We start from the raw sequence: 20,134 nt of genomic DNA, 5'->3' as shown, positions 1-20,134 counted from the left end.
TCAGAATGGCCATCATCAAAAAAATCTACAAACAATAAATGCTGGACAGGGTGTGGTGAAAAGGGAACCCTCTTGCACTGTTGGTGGGAATATAAATTGATAGAACCACTATGGAGAACAGTATGGAGGTTCCTTAAAAAACTAAAAATAGAACTACCATATGACCCAGCAATCCCACTCCTGGGCATATACCCTGAGAAAACCATAATTCAAAAAGAATCATGTACCACAATGTTCATTGCAGCTCTATTTACAATAGCCAGGACATGGAAGCAACCTAAATGTCCATCGACAGTTGAATGGATAAAGAAGATGTGGCACATACATACAATGGAATACTACTCAGCCATAAAAAGAAATGAAATTGTTATTTTAATGAGGTGGATGGACCTAGAGTCTGTCATACAGAGTGAAGTAAGTCAGAAAGAGAAAAACAAATACCATATGCTAACACATATATATGGAATCAAAAAAAAATGGTTCTGAAGAACCTAGGGGCAGGATAGGAATAAAGATGCAGACGTAGAGAATGGACTTGAGGAAACGGGGAGGGGGAAGGGTAAGCTGGGACGAAGTGGGAGAGTGGCATGGACATATATACACTACCATATGTAAAATAGATAGCTAGTGGGAAGCAGCTGCATAGCACAAGGAGATCAGCTGGGTGCTTTGTGACCACCTAGAGGGGTGGGATAGGGAGGGTGGAAGGGAGATGCAAGAGGGAGGAGATATGGGGATATATGTATATGTATAGCTGATTCACTTTGTTATAAAGCAGAAACTAACACACCATTGTAAAGCAGTTATACTCCAATAAAGATATTTTAAAAATTATCATTTTTAACTTCTTTTTAAAGGAAGCATAAATGGCATATTGCTGCACGTAGGATATGACATACGGATCCTGTGGGGCAACTTTAAGAAGTAACTACTTTTATGGTTTAACTGAATTCCACATTCTGTCATTTTCCTGTTTCCTTTCCTGACCTGGACAAAAAAGGAAATTGAACCACTTTTGTCTCAAGTACAGTCACACCTTGGAGCTGTCATGGGTTTTGTTCCTGAGCACTGCAGTAAAGCGAATATCCCAATAAAGCAAGTTACACAAATTTTTTGATTTTGCAGTGCATATAAAAGTTTTGTTTACACTCTACCATAGTCTATTAAGTGTGCAATAGCATTATGTCTTAAAAAAACAATGTACAGATGGACCTAGAGAGTGCCGTACAGAGTTAAGTAAGTCAGAAAGAGAAAAACAAGTACCATATGTTAACACATATATGTGGAATCTAGGAAAATGATATAGATGATCTTATTTGCAAAACAGAAATAGAGACACAGACGTAGAGAATAAATGTATGGATACCAAGGGGGAAAAGTGGTGGGGTGGGAGGAATTGGGAGATTGGGATTGACACCTATACACTATTGATACTATGTATAAAATAGACAGGGAACTCTACTTAATGCACTTGTGGTGACCTAAATGGGAAGGAAATCCAGAAAAGTGGGGATATATGTATAACTATAGCTGATTCATTTTGCTGTACAGTAGAAACTAACACAACATTGTAAAGCAACTATACTCCAACAAAAATTAATTTAAAAAAGAAAGTATAAATTGGGAAAAAAGACAATGTACATACATTAATATAAAAATACCTTTTTGGTAAAAAATGCTAACTATCATCTGAGCTTTCAGTGAGTCATAGGAGTAACATCTAAGATCCCTGATCACAGATCACCATCACAAGTATAACAATAATGACCAAATTTGAAATATTGTGAGAGTTACCAAAATGTGATGTAGAGACACGAAGGGAGCAAATGCTATTTGGAAAAATAGCTGATAGACTTGCTTGACCCAGGGTTGCCACAAACCTTCAGCTGATAAAAAATGCAGTATCTTCAAAGCATAATAAAGTGAAACACAATAAAATGAGGTAAGGCTGGGTACATTTGACCAGGAAATACAGTCTTGTTTTATTCATTTATTCAGTTTATCAGGGAACACCATGAGAATGAGCACATTCTCATTATTAATATAATATTAATATTAATATGACCTTGGTTTCTTTCTTTCCTTTTTTTAATACCAAGAGGAAAAACCATTTGGAGAAGACCACCTTGTCATGTTGGCCCATGAGTTCCTTTGCTACCAAAATGAAATGATCATACAAAAGAGATATTAAGATCATAAGGACAGGGGACTTCCCTGGTGGTCCACTGGTTAAGACCCTGTGCTTCCAATGCAGGGGGCGTGGGTTTGATCCCTGGTTTGAGGAACTAGGATCCGACATGCCATGTGGCAAAAAATTTGACATAAAGTAATTGCAAAAAAAAAAAAAATGGGAAATAAATTTGAACTGTAGGAATAAAATCTATATTTAAAAAAATCATAAGGACAATATTAATAACTGGCTATCACTGTGCCCTTTCTGTGTGTCAAGCACTCCTTCAAGTGAATCGTAATCATTTTTCTCATTTACTCTTCACAAAAATCCTGGGAGGAAGGTGTTATCATTCTCACTTCATAGATGAAAAAAAAAAAAAAAAAAACAGAACGTGGGTAATTTGTCCAAGTTCACGCAAAGAATCAGTGGCCGTGCCAGGATTCAAATCCAGATCTGTCCCAAATTCTGCGATCATAACCTCTTCACATCTTGCCTCACCCTGAGTGGGTTGAAAGTCAAGCTGAGAAAACTGTTCTTGGCAAAGAAGTGGGTAAGATTTGGATTCTTTAGTGGTGAGGGGGAATCTGGAAGGGAATAGATACGTATATGTGCGTGTGCCTGGGTCACTTTACTGTGTACCTGAAACTAACACAACATTGTGGATTAACTATACTTTAATTTTTTAAAAATGGAAAAAATAAAGGCTTATTGACTTAGCAGGGGAAAAATAAAAAGATTTGGGTTTTTTAAAGTTCCAGAAAGTTCTGACCTCTTGTTGGTACTTCCTGGGCAGCAAATGTTGGACCTTTTATCTCAGCTATAGATTCTTGAAGCTCAGCCTACTTTAGGGTAGCGGGAGTTGCATCCAGGGTTAGGCCTTGCCTGGAAGGGGCCCCCAAGGCGTGGTCCGCCCTGCTCCCCATAAGGCCTGAGGAGGCACCTCAGGCCCAGTGCCAACTCCATTCTGCACTCCTGGTCTCTCTTGGCCTAACCGGTAAGGGCTCCACTGTTTCAAGCAGATCCTCAAAGAGCACACTTTTAACTTGTAACAGCATCAGTCATCTTTAGTAAAGGTTTGGTGAAGGTCAGAAGGCTCTTTTGTTTTTCTCTTTTTTTTTTTTTTTTGTGGTACACGGGCCTCTCACTGTTGTGGCCTCTCCCGTTGCGGAGCACAGGCTCCAGACGCGCAGGCCCAGCGGCCATGGCTCACGGGCACAGCCGCTCCGTGGCATGTGGGATCTTCCCGGACCGGGGCACGAACCCGTGTCCCCTGCATCGGCAGGCAGACTCCCAACCACTGCGCCACCAGGGAAGCCCCAAGAAGGCTCTTTGAACCCCTTGGACTAATACTGTATTGTCCTTTTTCCCCTGCAGGACATCGAGGTCTCTGTGAACATTCTCTAAAATGTTTAAGCTCGAGAATCACGGAGCGGAAGCTGCAGGGCACGTGGCTGTCTGCTGGCCGAGGGAGCCTGGAGAAACCATTCCTGGGGCCTCGAGGCTCCTTGGTGTCCATGTTCAGCCCCCAGGGTGGCCTTCACCCTGTCCACGCTGACAGCAGCCTGCTGAAGCCCAGGGTCGTGACCGTGGTCAAGCTGGGTGGGCAACCCCTCCGCAAGATCACGCTGCTCCTCAACAGACGGTCGGTGCAGACCTTCGAGCAGCTCTTGGCCGACGTCTCAGAGGCCCTGGGCTTTCCCAGATGGAAGAGTGACCGCGTGAGGAAGCTGTTCAACCTCAAGGGCAGGGAAATCAGGAGTGTGTCCGATTTCTTCAGGGAAGGGGATGCTTTCATAGCCGTGGGCAAAGAGCCACTGACGCTGAAGAACATCCAGGTGGCTATAGAGGAACTGTACCCCAGCAAAGCCCGGGCCCTGACCTTGACCCAGCACAGCCGGGTCCCCTCTCCAAGGCTGAGAAGCAGGCTTTATAGCAAGGCTCTGAAAGGGGGTCACCACTGTGGGGAGACCGAGACCACCAAGAGCTGTGGTGAGGCTGCCAGGTCCCAGGCTGCCGTCAGACATCAGGGGAGGACCCCCGTGGAGGACAGGGTGAGGGTCCAGAAGAAGTGGGTGAGAGGGAAGTGGGAGCCTGAACCCAGCAGCAAGGTGCCCAGGGATGCCACCCCGGAGAGGCATGCTAGCGGAGAGAAGCACCTGGGGGTGGAGATTGAAAAGACGTCGGGGGAAATAATCAGGTGTGAGAAGTGTAAGCGGGAAAGAGAGCTCCAGCAGAGCCTGCAGAGGGAGCGGCTCTCTCTGGGCACCAGCGAGCTGGACCTGGGCAGGTGCCCCAGCTATGACGTAGAGAGGCTGGTGAGGACCAGGAGCTGCAGGAGGTCCCCTGAGGAGAAGCCCCAGGATGGGGAGGAAGGTTGGAAGGAGGGCACCCGGAGCAGTCCCGGGCACCCGCCTCAGGAGCCGAGGAGACCCAGCAAAAGCACCGACAAGAAAGAGGCCCGAGACCCAGGAGGCCAGGAGGGTCATGGCCCAGCAGCAGCCAAGGCCAAGAGGGACGTTGTCGGGGAAGCCCAGCCCATAAGAGAGGAGAAAGACAGCAGGACCGTAGGCAGGAGCAAGCAGGGAGGCTGGCTCTGGAGGGAGCATCCTGCCGACCTCGACCCAGAGAAGCTCCCCAGGACCAGAGGGGATGCGCAGGAGGCGGAAAAGGAGAAAAAGCCGGGTGCGTCCGGAGGGAGGAGGATGGTTTCCCGAGATGAGCCGCCGGCCAGGGTAGAAAAGGAGCCCAAGACGAGGCCGGAGGAGAGCAAGAAGGAGCGGCCGGGCGGCAGGAGGCGGCGGCCCGCGGGCATCCTGGCGGCCGACGTGCGCAAGCAGTACGAGCCGGGCCGCGTGATCGGGGACGGGAACTTCGCGGTGGTGAAGGAGTGCAGGCACCGCGGCACCCAGCAGGCCTACGCCATGAAGATCATAGACAAGTCCAAGCTCAAAGGGAAGGAGGACATGGTCGATAGCGAGATCTTGATCATCCAGAGCCTCTCTCACCCCAACATCGTGAAACTGCATCAAGTGTATGAAACGGACGCGGAGATCTACCTGATCATGGAGTACGTGCAGGGAGGGGACCTTTTCGATGCCATTATAGAAAGTGTGAAGTTCCCGGAGCGCGACGCTGCCCTCATGCTCATGGACTTGTGCAAGGCGCTCGTGCACATGCACGACAAGAGCATCGTCCACCGGGACCTCAAGCCGGAAAACCTGCTGGTAAGCCCCGCCCTGGCTGCGGTGGAAGAGGGAGGTTATAAAACATGGGATACAGGAAGTCGGAACGGGCTCCTACTCTGGTACCCTTGTGTGCTAGAGCATTACCTTTATGGTTCTTTCTTTTTTTTTTTTTTTTTTAACATGCTCGTTTCAGTATTTAAAACTTTGGTTGTAGTTCATAAATTGCAGAGATAAATGGGTTTTGATTAAGTTATTGAGAAAGAAGCCTTCCTATTTAAACAAAATGGAAACTGTTTCCTCATGCCTGGGAGAAAAATATTTTCACCTTGACAGTGATCAGGTGGACTTCATTTCTTGGGCATTTGCACATCCTCTGGCCTAGGTGCTAGGGGTGTCTGCTGGTAGCAGCTCCCCCTGCAGGCTTTGAGCCCACCCTCCCACCAAAAGTCCCCCTGGCCCTTTTGCAGAAGAGGTCTTGCTGCAGGAATTCAAAAGGCTCAGTAGGCAAAAAACAACAACAAAAAACAAAAAACAAAACAAAAAAAGGCTCATTAGGAATTCCCAGTCGGTCCAGTGGTTAGGACTCCAAGCTTCCACTGCAGGGGGCCTGGGTTCGATCCCTGGCCAGGGAACTAAGATCCCGAAAGCCTCTAGCATCAGTCCTTTCACCTCTCTGGGCCTTTGTTTCCTCACTTATAAAAGAGAAATAGTAATAGTACCTGTCTTAGAAGGTTGAGGGAGAATTGAGCACGGGAGCTGGCCTGGCACACACAGCTCAGCTGTTCTGTTTTTGGATGTAAACAATCTCCCAAAGCACCAACATCAACTAAGGACACTCTAGGACCATGATGGGTCCAGACAAAAGCAAGACCTCTTCATCATCATGTCCAAATCCAGATAAGAACAAGATTGTCCAGACCACAAATGGGGCTACATTTTCCCTTTTGGGTGACTATGATTCACTGCCCCCCCTTCCTCCCACCTTCTAGATAAGAATTACCAAGATGCCCAATCATAGAATTACCCTCACTTCCTGACAGTATCCAGTTCAGAGCAAAATCCTGCTTTCATGAACCCTCTCCCAAATCACCTAACACAATCCACCTCTTACAAGTTCATTGAACACCCTCTCACTTAGATGCCTGGATCCCCAAGGTGTTGGGGATCTCCCTTATTGCAATGAGTCAGTCAATCCAGTGTGTTCCTGAATTTCAAGTGTGTTCCTGGTGGGCTTTGTTAGGACAGTGCACTTCACGTGTTCACTCTCTGGCCCCTTTGTCCCACTTTCTTCTTTGTAGCCCCAATCACTACCTGATACGTTCCATATTTATTCTTCTATTTTCTTTTTCCTCCTCCTGGAAAGTTCCATGACCCCAGGAACATTGTTTTATTCAGACTGTACCTTGAAAACTACATCAGTTCTGTCACATAGTGGAGATTCAATAAATATCAGTTAGATGAAAGAATGAATACAGACCCCAGTGTGCTGCCTGGCAAATAGCAAGCATTCCATCAGTGGCAGCTATTCTCATTATTACTATGTTAGGAATGAGTCTGATATTAAGGTGGACATCACGAGGAAGAATCCAAAGCCAGATTGCTGCACATGAAGCCGAGGTAAATGGAGACAGTGATCTTCATGAGCCAGTTTTTTTTTTTTTTTTTTTTTTGGTGGGGGAGGCGGTGGAGGGGAAAGGGGTTAACCTGTTTCCTTTAATTTCATGGCTGTAGAGCCAGCCTGGAAATATCATCCCAGTACATTCATCAGCCTGTAAGCTGCTCCCACAAGCAGAATGATTTCTGAGTGAGTCGAGCTAATTATCTGGTGAAGTGAGGTCTACATTGACCCCTAAATCAAGCAGCCTTGTTTTTGTCCAGATTCATAGAATTGCAGATCATTGACTGGTTTCCTGAATGGTCTGAATTACCAGGAAATAAATCTCCCTTTGAAGAATTTCATTTTTGTTTTTTGGGTTTTTTGGCCGCACTGCGCAGCTTGCAGGATCTTAGTTCCCCGACCAGGGATTGAACCCAGGCCCACGGCAGTGAAAGTGCCGAGTCCTAAGCACTGGACCACCAGGGAATTCCCTAAGAATTCCATTTTAAAATCGTATTTAAAAACAATTTTTTAAAATTTATTTTTGGCTCTGTTGGGTCTTCGTTGCTGCGCGCAGGCTTTTCTCTAGTTGCGGCAAGTGGGGGCTACTCTTCATTGCGGTGCACGGCCTTCTTGTTGTGGTGGCTTCTCTTGATGTGGAGCACAGGCTGTAGGTGCTCAGGCTTCAGTAGTTGTGGCACTCGGGCCCAGTAGTTGTAGCTCACGGGCTCTAGAGTGCAGGCTCAGTAGTTGTGGAGCACGGGCTTAGTTGCTCCGCGGCATGTGGGGTCTTCTTAGACCAGGGCTCGAACCCTTATCCCCTGCATTGGCAGGCAGATTCTTAGCCACTGTGCCACCAGGGAAGCCCAAGAATTCCATTTTTGCATGAGCTAAGTGTCCTCATCCTTTTTTCACTTGCTTTTTGTTTCTGTCTTTTGGGTCTGAGCCCAAGTTTTCCCCATGTGTGATGTGCCGGACCCTGTTTACAGTGGCACTTTGGAATCGTGACAGACCAGTGTTCTTTACGGATCCTCTGATGTTTTCACCAAATTGCGTAAGCAGGAGGAATTCTGACTAGAGGCCTGAATGGGTCCCATGAACAGAACATTTTGGGCCTGTGCTTAATAAAGCATCAGAACAGTGATACACGTTCTCGAGGATGTGGAGTGAGATCCTTTACCCTATAGGATCGTTTTCTTTTGGGGACAGTCATCTGAGCTTGCATTTTCTCCACAAGGTCCTGGAACCAATCTGTCGAGCTGGCCCATCTCTTGGGCAATAGAGACTCTCACTTGTGTTAAGGGACTGACTTGTCAGCAGTTTTTAAAATGGAAAAAGTCAGCACTTGCAGGTGGCATGGAGAGATTTGCTTCAGGAAATAAAAAATTGCAAGGTATACATTTAGTGTGGACAAGCTAGCTGCCTCTGAGAAGTCATTTGGCGACACCTTAATGGATTTAAATGTCAGTTCATATGTGTTTTAGTGCCCTTAAAGGCAGTGAAGTGTGTGTGTGTGTGTGTGTGTGTGTCCTGAGAGAGAGGAAAAACTGCAGTGGAGCTATAATTTTTCAGTCTAATACATGAGTTGTTTATTGGTGTTAATTGTAATTGATATTTTGACCCTTTTTTTCTGATTTTAAAGAAAGCCCACTTTTTTTATTGTATCATTTTTTTTACATCTTTATTGGAGTTTAATTGCTTTACAATGTTGTGTTAGTTTCTGCTTTATAACAAAGTGAATCAGCTATATGTATACATATATCCCCATATTCCCTCCCTCTTGCGTCTCCCTCCCACCCTCCCTATCCCACCCCTCTAGGTGGTCACAAAGCACCGAGCAAGAAAGCCTACTTTTTGTTTTTTTAAATAAAAAACTTTCCTTCGTGGTGGTAAGTCTCCTTCAGAAGCTGCAAAAAGCTACAGATCTGAGCCATCTTTGGTGGCATAGGGTAACATCTTTTCTCTCTTGTGGATAACCTGTCAGCTGGTGTTTTTCAGAATGAGTGGGCCTGTCACATTTCTAAATCGTGTCTGTCCTTTTCCCAGATGAGTAAAGTTGAATATATTGTTATGTCAGACTTTAAATGCTACCTAACATCAGTTTTTGGTGGTTTTTCAGACAAAGATCTGGGGAGTGTTGGATTTGACAATAGACTCATTGTCTGAGTTTAGAAAAGTGTCATCTCTAAACCTGTTGTTAGGATAATTATGTTGCAAATTGGCTGGTCTTCTGAGAGTTAATATTAGTAAATATCACCATGGTGACTACTGTCCATCAATTAATGTTCTTTAGTTGACTTTAATTTAGTGTTCCGCTCTTGTGCTGACTTTTGTATTATCAAAATAATTGTTTCTTCCTTTAATGGATGGCTACTGTCTGTATCAATACTTTGCTAAACTTAGGAGACTGATGATGTTAGAACTAACTTTTGATTACATGGCTGATTGTGGCTGCTTTTAGAGACTTCCAGAATGTGCTAGGAGCTCTTAATGGATCTAGCAAGCTTACCATGTTGTTTTCACCAGCAGAAATATTTATATCTGATAATTGGGCCCTAGAGTAAAATTTTAGGCCTGTTTTACTGAGCTTATCTATTTCTAGTGATCTCATTTCCTGATAAGATGCTAGTGCCCCTCTTCCTTTAGGGCTATTTAGACTCCTGAAATCTTGCAAAAAATTTTTTTAATTATGAGAATTTCCAGCTTGAAGAAATATCAGTGTTAATTGCTTCTTCTGCCAGCATGTGCTCCCTTGGAGAGGTTGGAATGTGCTGTGTGGTGTTGACTGGGCCCTGGGAAAAGCAAACGGGAGCCAGAGAGGTGATGATGTGTAGACACTAAAGGCATGTCACAGGCCAGTAATGTGACAGGTCCTAGGAAAACTTTGTCCCCACTGATTTTTTCAGTCATTCTTTGTATTATGCTATCTTTTGCTGTTGAAATGTAAATGGATTTTAGGCATTGGCATTTCCATGTGAATTGGTTTCTAAGATCATTTCCGTCCTCATGGCCAGTTGGAAATGGAAACTTGGAGGGAGAAGGCCAGAGGAAGTATGAAGGATCAAGTAAGAAGTCGACAAAGATAAATAAGCTCTACCCCTTTTCTTAGGGGGAGCCGCTTGCTGTTTGGTCTGTACTCTGCTTCCATCTGCTGTTCAGAAATGATCATTGAAAGATCACATTTAAATTGATGTGCCCTTGAAGGAGAAGAGGCTGTTAATGGCTCAGAAAAGGAAAGATTCCTTTTGAAGCTTTGAGACTGTCCAGATGTGATCTGGCTGCTTATGTAAATGTAGATTGTCTGGATTCAAAGCAGGGTACTTTGATGTGGCTAGAAAAGGGGATGATGGATGCAGATGGACCAAGAGTCATTAAAGTACCATGTAAATTAATCTCTAACACCCTTTCAGTTAGAGGGCAATTGAAAAGGAGCCCCAGAAGGAATGTGACCCAGAGCAGTGAATTTAGATAAACCTGTAGATAGGGAAACAGAGATGTGGGCTGAGGGCAAGGTCAGATGTGTGCCCTGGGGCCGTGGCACCGAAGTGGGTCATTTACTGGGGTCTTTGCCTTGATGGCCACCCAGTGCCTAGTCAGCTGAGGGTACTGAGGCTCACTGATTTGTTCAAATCATACGTGGTATATGGTGTTCATTTCTGGGCATTCTTTGTTAAAAGAGGCGTCAATGAAATAGGGATTATCTAGAACTTTACAGTGCACAAGAATCGCCCTGGGGTCTCATAGAGATGCAGTTCTGTTCAGTGGATCTGGGGTAGCCTGAGGTCTCCATCAAGCTCACAAGTGATGCTTGTGCTGCTGGTTCAAGAGCCGTACTTAGCGTAGGGAGGAGCGAGAAGGGGATGATGGGTCAGGAGACCTGATCCTATAAGGATAAGCTTGAGGATTCTCGGATGTGAACTTAGAGAAGCAGCATTGGTACCACCTGGGAGCCTGTTAGAGAAACGAGAAGCACCCTGGGGGGAATCCTGGTACTTGTTTCCCATCTTTGGAAGTGGTGTGTCCTTCCCAGAGGGCAGATTTAGAAAAAAGGGGTGGAGGTGGAATTCTGGATCAACGTGGGGTGAACCTCCTCACAAGTTAATCTGACTATGATCTGGATGGTCTGCCATGTGAAGCTATGGGATCTTTTCCATCTTGAGATTTCAACCAGAGGTGAACGATAGTCTGATGGGAAGATGTTGTAGACAAGTTTCCTGTTTGGGTGGAGACTTTGATGGTTTCAGAAGTTCCACACAATGTAAATTGGTGCAGCCACTATGGAGAACCGTATGGAGGTTCCTTAAAAAACTAAAAATAGAACTACCATATGATGCAGCAATCCCACTCCTGGGTGTAGATCCAGAAAAGATGAATTCTCTAATTTGAAAAGATACATGCACCCCAAAGTTCATAGCAGCACTATTTACAGTAGCCAAGAAGCAACCTAAATGTCCATTGACAGATGAATGGATAAAGAAGATGTGGTACATATACACAATGGAATATTACTCAGCCATAAAAAAAGCTGAAATAATGCCATTTGCAGCAACATGGACGGACCTAGAGATGATCATGCTAAGTGAAGAAATTCAGACAGAGAAAGACAAACATCATATGATATCACTTATGTGCAGAATTGAAAATATGATACAAATGGACTTATTTATAAAACAGAAACAGACTCACAGACTTAGAAAACAAACTTATGGTTACCAAAGGGGAAAGGGTGGGGGGAGGGATAAATTAGGAGTTTGGGATTAACAGATACACACGACTATATATAAAATAGACAACCAACAAGGTCCTACACAGGGAACTATATTCAAAATCTTGCAATGAACTATAATGGAAAAGAATATGAAAAAGAATATATATATATAATATATATATATATATAAAAAACTGAATCACTTTGCTGTACACCAGAATCTAACACATTGTCAATCAACTATACTTAAATTTAAAAAAAAAAGTTGCACAAATACCAGAAGGAAGAGTTATTCCAGGAGGATGTCAATCGTTTGAATTCAAGGATTAAGATAAGAACTGTTCTGAAGCCAAGAATGTGAGGTGCCTGCTGGAAAACAAAAAACCAAAACCAAAATTCACACTGTCAGTGTGTGACCCTAAATGTAGTTAAGCTGCCTATGTAGGCGAAGTAAATAAATCTCAAGTCACACTGACAGCTCTGAAAAATGTTACATAAATCCTGGGACTTCCCTGGTGGTGCAGTGGTTAGGACTCCACACTCCCAATGCAGGGGGCCCGGGTTCGATCCCTGCTTGGGGAGCTCCATCCCACATGCAGGCTGCAACTAAGAGTTCACATGCCACAACTAAGAAGCCCACCTGCCGCAACTAAGGAGCACGCATGCTACAACTAAGGAGCCCACCTGCTGCAACTAAGGAGCACACATGATGCAACTAAGGAGGCTGCCTGTTGCAACTAAGACCTGGCGCAACCAAATACATAAAATAAATTAAAAGATAAAATAAATTTTTAAAAATGTTACATAACTCCCGACAGCAGAGGCTGGAGACAGAAGAATTAAAACCACAGAACATTCTCACTTTCTGGAAGGAACAAATGACTCTGTGGATCCTAACCACCCTCGGGTTCTGCTATGGGTCTCATCATCCTGAGACTCAAAGAGGAAAGCTATGGAGACAAGAAGCAGCATAATATTATTTTAGGAAGGCCATCAAATAATTTTTAAAAACAGATTTGGTATTTGAAAATGTATCCATCAGCATCTGGACATTTAACATAATACATTTTCAAAATAAATATCATGAAAAACTTCAAAATAGATAGAAGACCAAGTCTCGATCATGTTTCATATGCTTCTGACTCAGTGGAGTTGGGTTTTGGAATGGGGGGTTGGGGGGATGGGGGGTTTGAGGAAGGAAATGCTCGTCCTTTTGCATAGGGATTCATAGTTAATTTTGGTGTATTCAATCAGCCAAATGCTTTTAATGCTCATCATTTGGTTGGGAATATTTACAAATATTTGTGAGGGACAGATTTTTTCAGCAGTCACCCAGCAAATGGGACTCATGTAGATGGTCCATCTGGAAACTTAAGGCAGCACACATTTTTTTTTGTCCTTGCCTTCCAAAGTAGATTTTCTAGTGTAAATTATTCTAATAATTACCTCTCCAGTCTCCTTTAGAGCTGTATCTGTCTCGATACACAGACCAAAGCAGAAGTGTGTTTTAGTTCTACATCTATGATTTGCATTAGGTTAGGTTAATTATGAAGAAATTGATTAGATTGCCCAGCAGTGACTTGGGCTCAGTAGTTAAGACACATTCTGCTTACAGAGATATAAACTCTCTGGCAGGAACCAAAGCAGGTTTGGAGCACTTACCCTTGGCTGAGGAGATCGGGGAGTGGCTGCCCGCCCTACATTTTCAGGTGTGGGTCTGATGCCGCACAGGGAGAACTGGAGCCCTGCCTAATGCCCTCCAGCCCCCCAAGTGCTGGTCGGTGCATTGGGAACCTTGGCCCCCGTTCTAGTCAGGATGCAAGGGCGTGTGCCTGCAGACAGGTTGATAATTTCTCCTGTAGCCCTGTTGGCTCCATTGAGTCTCACTTGGATGAGATCACCCAGGCTAATCCCAGTGAGTTTCCCATAGCGCTGAAATTAACCACTCAGCTCACCTTGGCCTGAGCCATCAGCTTCTACCATGAGATGCGGGCCCCGTAAAGCAGGGGAGGAGGATGGAGCCTTGACAGCAGAGGATGGACCAGGGCCATGCCTGGGAAGGAGGCTCTTGGTTTGGATGAGGAGATCCTAAAAGGGGAGGAGGAAGATAGCAAGGCTGACTTTCTGTATCAATACTTCCTATTTTGCGTGAAGTCAGTCCTGCTCTGCAGAGGTGAACTATTGTGGAGGGTAAAATTATGATATTAATTCATTTAATCTTGAAGCCCAGACAGCCCAGCAGATGCTCTGGAGGTCTTGGCCGCACAGCAGAAATGCTCCCAGGGACACGGCCATCTCTCCCCCAGGAGGGACCACTCCTGGGCCCAGCACAGCCTGAGGGATTTACTGCAAAAGCCCTTTTGGTAACAACATGGTAAAACTCAGGGTTGAGAATGGCTGGCTGTGCCCCGTGATGGTGGAGGTTTGCCTCTGGTCCACCTGCTTACGATTCTTTGGGGGGCTTTGGATGAGACCTCCTCAGCCTCCTGCAACAGAAATAACCCTTTGCTGGAAGATTCGGCATCATACACCAGTTACAAGCACAGACTCTAAAGCCCAAGTGTCAGGGTTCAAACTCTAGCTCACCATTTACTATGTAACTGTGCCTCCATTTCCTTATCTGTAAAATGCGAATGTGCATGGCCTTACAGGACTGCAATGACGATTAAATGAATTAATATTTTGTAAGATGTTATAAACAGCGCCTGGCATCAAAGAAGCACAACAGAAGTGTTTGCTAGGTAAATTATATAATTTTAGCCTCCACTGCTTATTTGTCTACTTTTTCATTCCAATTCCCACTTCTTTTTCCTTTCTTTTTTTCCTCTGCTCTGACTTTGCATTACCCACAGGCATTTTCTAATTCTCATTAAAGCTAGTCTGTGCTCAAAAATATCATTGATCCTTGCTCTAACTCAGTGCTGCCCAGTGGATTCTTCTCTACTGATGGAAATGTTGTAGGTTTGCATGATCCAATATAATAGCCCTTAGCCATGGATGGTTATTGAACACTTGAAATGTGGCTAGTGCATCTGAATTTTTAATTTAATTAGATTTTAATTTAATTAATTTAAAATAAATAGCCATCTGTGGCAATATGGTGCTACCATATTGGACAGCAGAGAAAATCTAACTCATTGGTTCTTTAGTGAGCACATGTCACTGAGATCAAGTTGGATTTGTCAGTGTTGGGTCAATCTATAAGCTCCTATGTTTTATTGTTCGCTTATCCTGAACTTGCATGGTTGTTGTCCTATTAGTTTTCCTTCTTTGTTCTCATCACAATTTTGGTCATTTGGGGATTTTGATTTCTTACAGGTTCAGCGAAATGAGGACAAATCTACCACCTTGAAACTGGCTGATTTTGGTCTTGCAAAGCATGTGGTGAGACCTATATTTACTGTGTGTGGGACTCCGACTTATGTAGCTCCTGAAATTCTTTCTGAGAAAGGTAAGAGTTACACATTGCTCCGTGGGACTCCAGCTCACTTACTAACCAAGGTTTAACTTTTAATATTTAAATTTTACATTTTTCAACATGGAGCAGTCGAAAGTCTCAGAGAGTTGGCACTAAGCTTGTACTTGGATGTTAATGGAAATATTTGAAATAGGTCTTCTTGACCAAAGCACGAGCACTTTTTCCTCACCAGGGCTGCCCTTATCACAGAGAAGGGATTGTGGTGTGTGTGTGTGTGTGTGTGTGTGTGCGCGCGCGTGCGCGCACGCATGCACATGTGTTGGCAGGATGGTGAGATGGAAGATGGTGGAGAATTGGGTGGGGAACGCAAGCAAGCAAGGCCATTTGGCCACTCACCCAAGGTTACCTCTAATGGAGACAATTGGAACGGTTCTTATGGTAATTGGCTTAAAAATTCCTTTACCAACCTTGCATTTAAAGGAAAAGGAGGTCCCATCTCAAGCCCAATGAATAATATTTATTACAGGCTCGTATATTGTATGAGGGTCCAATGGACTATTTTAGTGACACACTCTGTAAAGGATATACAAGGAAATCATTATTATTATTATTATTATTATTATTATTATTATTATTATTATATGGCTCCAAGTATGTGAATGCCTATTTAGCCATCCTTGCACTCCAGGAGAAATCAGTTTAGCCACCCTATGATGGCTAAAGATGGGAAGGCTCTGGATGGGTTGTAGGTCTGGGGGTAGGGAGGAGGGAGAGATTTTGTCCCAGCAGCAGAAGCATCAGGGAAGCCAACATGCAGAGACTAGGCTATGCATGGAGGTTGGGTGGTAGAGACATTGAGAAGACCAGCCTCAGTGGAGCAGAGGGAATTGCAGTTGGTTGGGTAGGTTGAGTCTGGATTCCCCACAAGTGAGTTTGGACTCGGTGTGGCCATCATAGTAGCTGTGGTAATGTGGTGACAGTGGGACAAGAGAGTACTGAGCGACTATAGACATTTTCATGGAGGCATTACTGAGCTGGATAAGAGAGGAATGAAAGCAAATAGTCTACATGAACTCTGGGAAGTCAGGATGGTAGGGCTCACACCAACTAACACAGGGAGTTGGAAAGGTAAGCTCTTTGGGGAGATGGGGATGGGGTGAGTTAGACTTTGAACACACTGACTCTGTAGAGATATTAAGATGGATACACAGAGTTGTCTGGTTGGCTGAACGTGTGCTTTTGAGACCCCTCGATACAGAGATGGCAGCCAAAGTGGTGAGATAATGCGTCTCTGCCTCTGCTGCACAGGTTATGGGCTGGAGGTGGACATGTGGGCCGCGGGCGTTATCCTCTACATCCTCCTGTGCGGCTTCCCCCCATTCCGCAGCCCAGAGAGGGACCAGGATGAGCTTTTTAACATCATCCAGCTGGGCCACTTCGAGTTCCTGGCTCCTTACTGGGACGACATCTCTGACGGTGAGACCTGGGGCTTCCCAGGCAGGAGGGAAGGGGATGGAGAGACGGAGCCCCTCTGGGGATCAGGTCAGATGCGTAAAACGCCACCCAGAGAACCCGCTGTGGTACCTGGGCTGTCAGCATCTTGTGCTTCATCCTTTATTTCCTGCTAGATTGGTGTAGATTTCCATAGCATTCCAAACACGACTTGCTTTGAGTTATAACGAAGGATTCTCACCACAAGTTGTAGTCACCAAATCACTTTTCCTGAAGCCAATTAAAGAACCTCAGAACTGAAAAATAAACTGAAAAATATCAGAAACGTGTAATCCTCATTTGGAAAGATCAAAGCCATCTCATTGGGAATTCCCTGGCAGTCCAGTGGTTAGGACTCGGCGCTCTCTCTGCCGAGGGCCCAGGTTCAATCCCCAGTTGGGGAATTAACATCCCACAAGACGTGCAGTGCAGCCAAAAAAAAAAAAAAAAAAAAGCCATCTGCCATCTCATATACAGAAGAGTTTGGGAATTGGACAGACTGGAGATGCTTATTTTACCTGTGAATAATCAGGGTCCTATGGGGGCATACTTGGGGCACAGGGGCTCTGGAAGGTCAAGGGAGAAGGTCTCAGGTACTTTTTAGTGGAGCAGAAGCATGTGTGGTCCTCCTCCTTTTTGGCCCTTTCAAGTGGAATTTTCCCCCTTTGTTTCTACTGATTTGTATGTACTACCCACTGCCCTTGTAAAATTGAGAACTAGATCATCGGGGGGTTTGAGTCTTTTGAGTCTTTAGCTGAAAAAGTCGAATAGGAGTGATAACTTTTTCCCCAATTTCCCCTAAACACATCATCTAAGATAAGTTATTCATCTGCCCTTGTCCTCAGCTCTGGCTCCTCATCTGGGGTTGGGGCTTGAGGGAAGGGAAGAGCTTCATTTTCTTCCACTTAAATAAGGTGGGCAGAGGGTAGCTTGCTGCCCGTAGGGTAAGGGTCTTGAGCTGGTCAAGGCAGTGGCAGTTTGGGAACTGAAGGACTAAAAATCATTTTAGAAAGTTCTATGCAACACTTCTTAGATTTGGTTATGGTGGCCCCTGCCCTGAGTCCCATGCCTTAGAGGGTCTGCTCTGGTTACACGTCTCCCCAGAAGTGAGGAGACTCTGGGGACAAGAGGCTGTGCCCCCCGCCAGAGCCCAGGCTCCCCCTTCTAGACCACTTAACCAGGACCCCAGAATTTCCTGCACAAATGGCCCAAGCCCACTTCCAAGGCTTGTGAGACCTCTTTTCCCAGCCCCTCCCCACAGTGCCCTAGGCTGCCAAGGAGCAGCTGTTTGGGGGGCGTAGGGGGAGCACAGACATATTGGTGGGGTGTCCACCTGTCCACACACAGGCACGTGAGACTGAGAATTCCGTTTAAACCTGGGCTTCTACCCCCTGAGTCCTCCGAGGACCTTGAAGGAGTGATGCTGGGATGAATGGGGAAGGGGTACATTGTGGGCGGAATCTGCCCAGTTTGAACGGGGTGGAGTAGGAGAAATCCTGTGGTCTCCATGCTCAAGAGGTGGCTGGACAGTGGCCATAGAAGCGGGGCAATTGGTGGGTGAACAGCTGACCTTGAACAAGAGGCATCCCCCAATAAAGGTAAATAAACATGGGTATCTTTTTCCCCATGCATTCTTTTTTTTAAAAAAAATATATACATTCATGCCTTTATTACATCAGGTTTTTTTTTTTTGGCCGTGTTGCACAGCTTGCAGGGACCTTGGTTCCCTGACCAGGGATTGAACCCATGCCCCCCTGCAGTGGAAACACGGAGTCCTAACCACTGGGCCGCCAGGGAATTCCCTCCCATGTATTCTTGAGTAATTGGTTAAGAGGCTCAGGGAGCCGGCCTGGGAGAGCCAGCGAGCCAGGGAGAAATCTCTTCTCCTCCCCGTCTGCCACCTGATCCACCAGCTGTCACCACATCTCTCTAGAATCAGTCATGGTCTTGAGCAAAAAATGAAATTCATTTTGAATTTGCACTATTTACTACTTAGATCTCTTTGCCCATGTTTTTCAGTTTTGTCAATCTGGAGGTATATTTGTCAATTTAGGAAGGAAGATTGGACATATTTTATTTAACAACATGATAGTTTGATTTACAAATTTAAAAATATGTAGACGGGGGCTTCCCTGGTGGCGCAGTGGTTGAGAGTCCACCTGCCGATGCAGGGGACACGGGTTCGTGCCCCAGTTCGGGAGGATCCCACATGCCGCGGAGCGGCTGGGCCCGTGAGCCATGGCCGCTGAGGCTGCGCGTCCGGAGCCTGTGCTCCGCAACAGGAGAGGCCACAACGGTGAGAGGCCTGCCTACAGCAAAAAAAAAAAAAAAAAAAAAATAGACATATGCTATGTGGCCTCCATGTGTCCTCTTGGGCTGGGCAGCGCCATGGGTGTTAGTTGCAGGCCTGACCTCATGACTCTATGTCTAACATGGTAGCCCTTAGCTGCATGTGGCTATTTGAATGTAACTGTAAATTAATTAAAAGTAAATGCAATAAGAATTCAGTTCAGGGAATTCCCTGGTGGTCCAGTGGATAGGACTCTGTGCTCTCACTTCCCAGGGCCCGGATTCAATCCCTGGTCAGGGGGCTAAGATCCCGCAAGCCACTTGGTGCGGCCAAAAAAAAAAATGTTCAGTTCATCAGTTGCACCAGCCATATTTCAAATGCTCAGTAGTCCCAAGCGGGTAGCGCAGATATGGAAAGTTTCCACCGTGGCAGGAAGTTCTCTGATCCAGCCATGGTGCTAATGGGAAAGTTTGTGTCCTTATTTCCTGTATGGGGAAGGAAAACTCCAAACCACCTGCATGCATCTCATTTTTCCATCTTTCTCTCATTCCAACAGCTGCCAAAGATCTGGTGAGCCGGTTGCTGGTGGTAGACCCCAAAAAGCGCTACACGGCCCACCAGGTCCTTCAGCATCCCTGGATTGAAACTGCTGGAAAGACCAGAAGGGCAAAGCTACAAAAGGAGGGGCCCCCCAGCAGCGAGAACCACATCCGGAGCCAGCACTCGAGGGCTGCAGAGCAGGCGTCATAGTCACGGCCTCAGCATTTGCTCAGCCCTTGGTTCTGCTTGAGGATAGATGTCAAGGAGAAAAACAGTGAAAAAGCCTTCCTCCCATAATTGGAGAATCAGGGGAAGGAGAGAAGACACTCAGTATATTTTAAAGCTTATTTTAAAAAATAAACTTGAGTCTTAATGTTAAATGTTGTAACATATTTTTAGATTTGAAGCCTTTAATACATTTTTGGGGGATGAGGGGGAGACTTGTTCTCAGTGAGGAATTTTTGGTAATAATGATGTGATTTGCTTCCTCCTTGTAATCAAGTTCATAGTATACTACATGAGTGGTGCTTACCAGGGTCTAAACTCCCCCTGTGAGATTAATAAGCTGAATCGTGGTCCTTCTGTGTTAATAAAATGTGCTCTGGATGACTGAAGTAACTGTATTCTGATTACTTCTTAATGCTGGTGATGAGAGCCAGGGAGTTATAATTCAGACATGCCTCCCGAAACCACTGTGACTACGTATAAATGTGCTGATGGACCCTTGATGAA

The 20,134-nt window shown here is 45.2% G+C and overlaps 1 protein-coding gene across 1 annotated transcript in view; it reads left to right on the top strand.

Annotated features, from left to right (window-relative positions):
* The window catches only part of DCLK3 (doublecortin like kinase 3), a gene marked incomplete at both ends in the record, with an annotated part of 45,741 nt that extends 26,129 nt beyond the window's left edge, over nucleotides 1-19,612 (top strand). The window contains 4 exons of the mRNA XM_079712555.1: nucleotides 3,548-5,397; nucleotides 14,982-15,114; nucleotides 16,390-16,557; nucleotides 19,419-19,612. Coding sequence (XP_079568681.1) covers nucleotides 3,548-5,397; nucleotides 14,982-15,114; nucleotides 16,390-16,557; nucleotides 19,419-19,612 — 2,345 coding nt within the window. The remainder of the gene's footprint in view (nucleotides 1-3,547; nucleotides 5,398-14,981; nucleotides 15,115-16,389; nucleotides 16,558-19,418) is intronic.
* Nucleotides 19,613-20,134: the final 522 nt, after the last annotated feature.

The sequence above is a fragment of the Hyperoodon ampullatus genome, assembly GCF_949752795.1.
Source record: "Hyperoodon ampullatus genome assembly, chromosome: 10".
In the NCBI taxonomy this organism is placed as follows: Eukaryota; Metazoa; Chordata; class Mammalia; order Artiodactyla; family Ziphiidae; genus Hyperoodon; species Hyperoodon ampullatus.
Note: the sequence above shows the minus strand (reverse complement) of the source record. Positions and strands in the feature narration are given on the sequence as shown.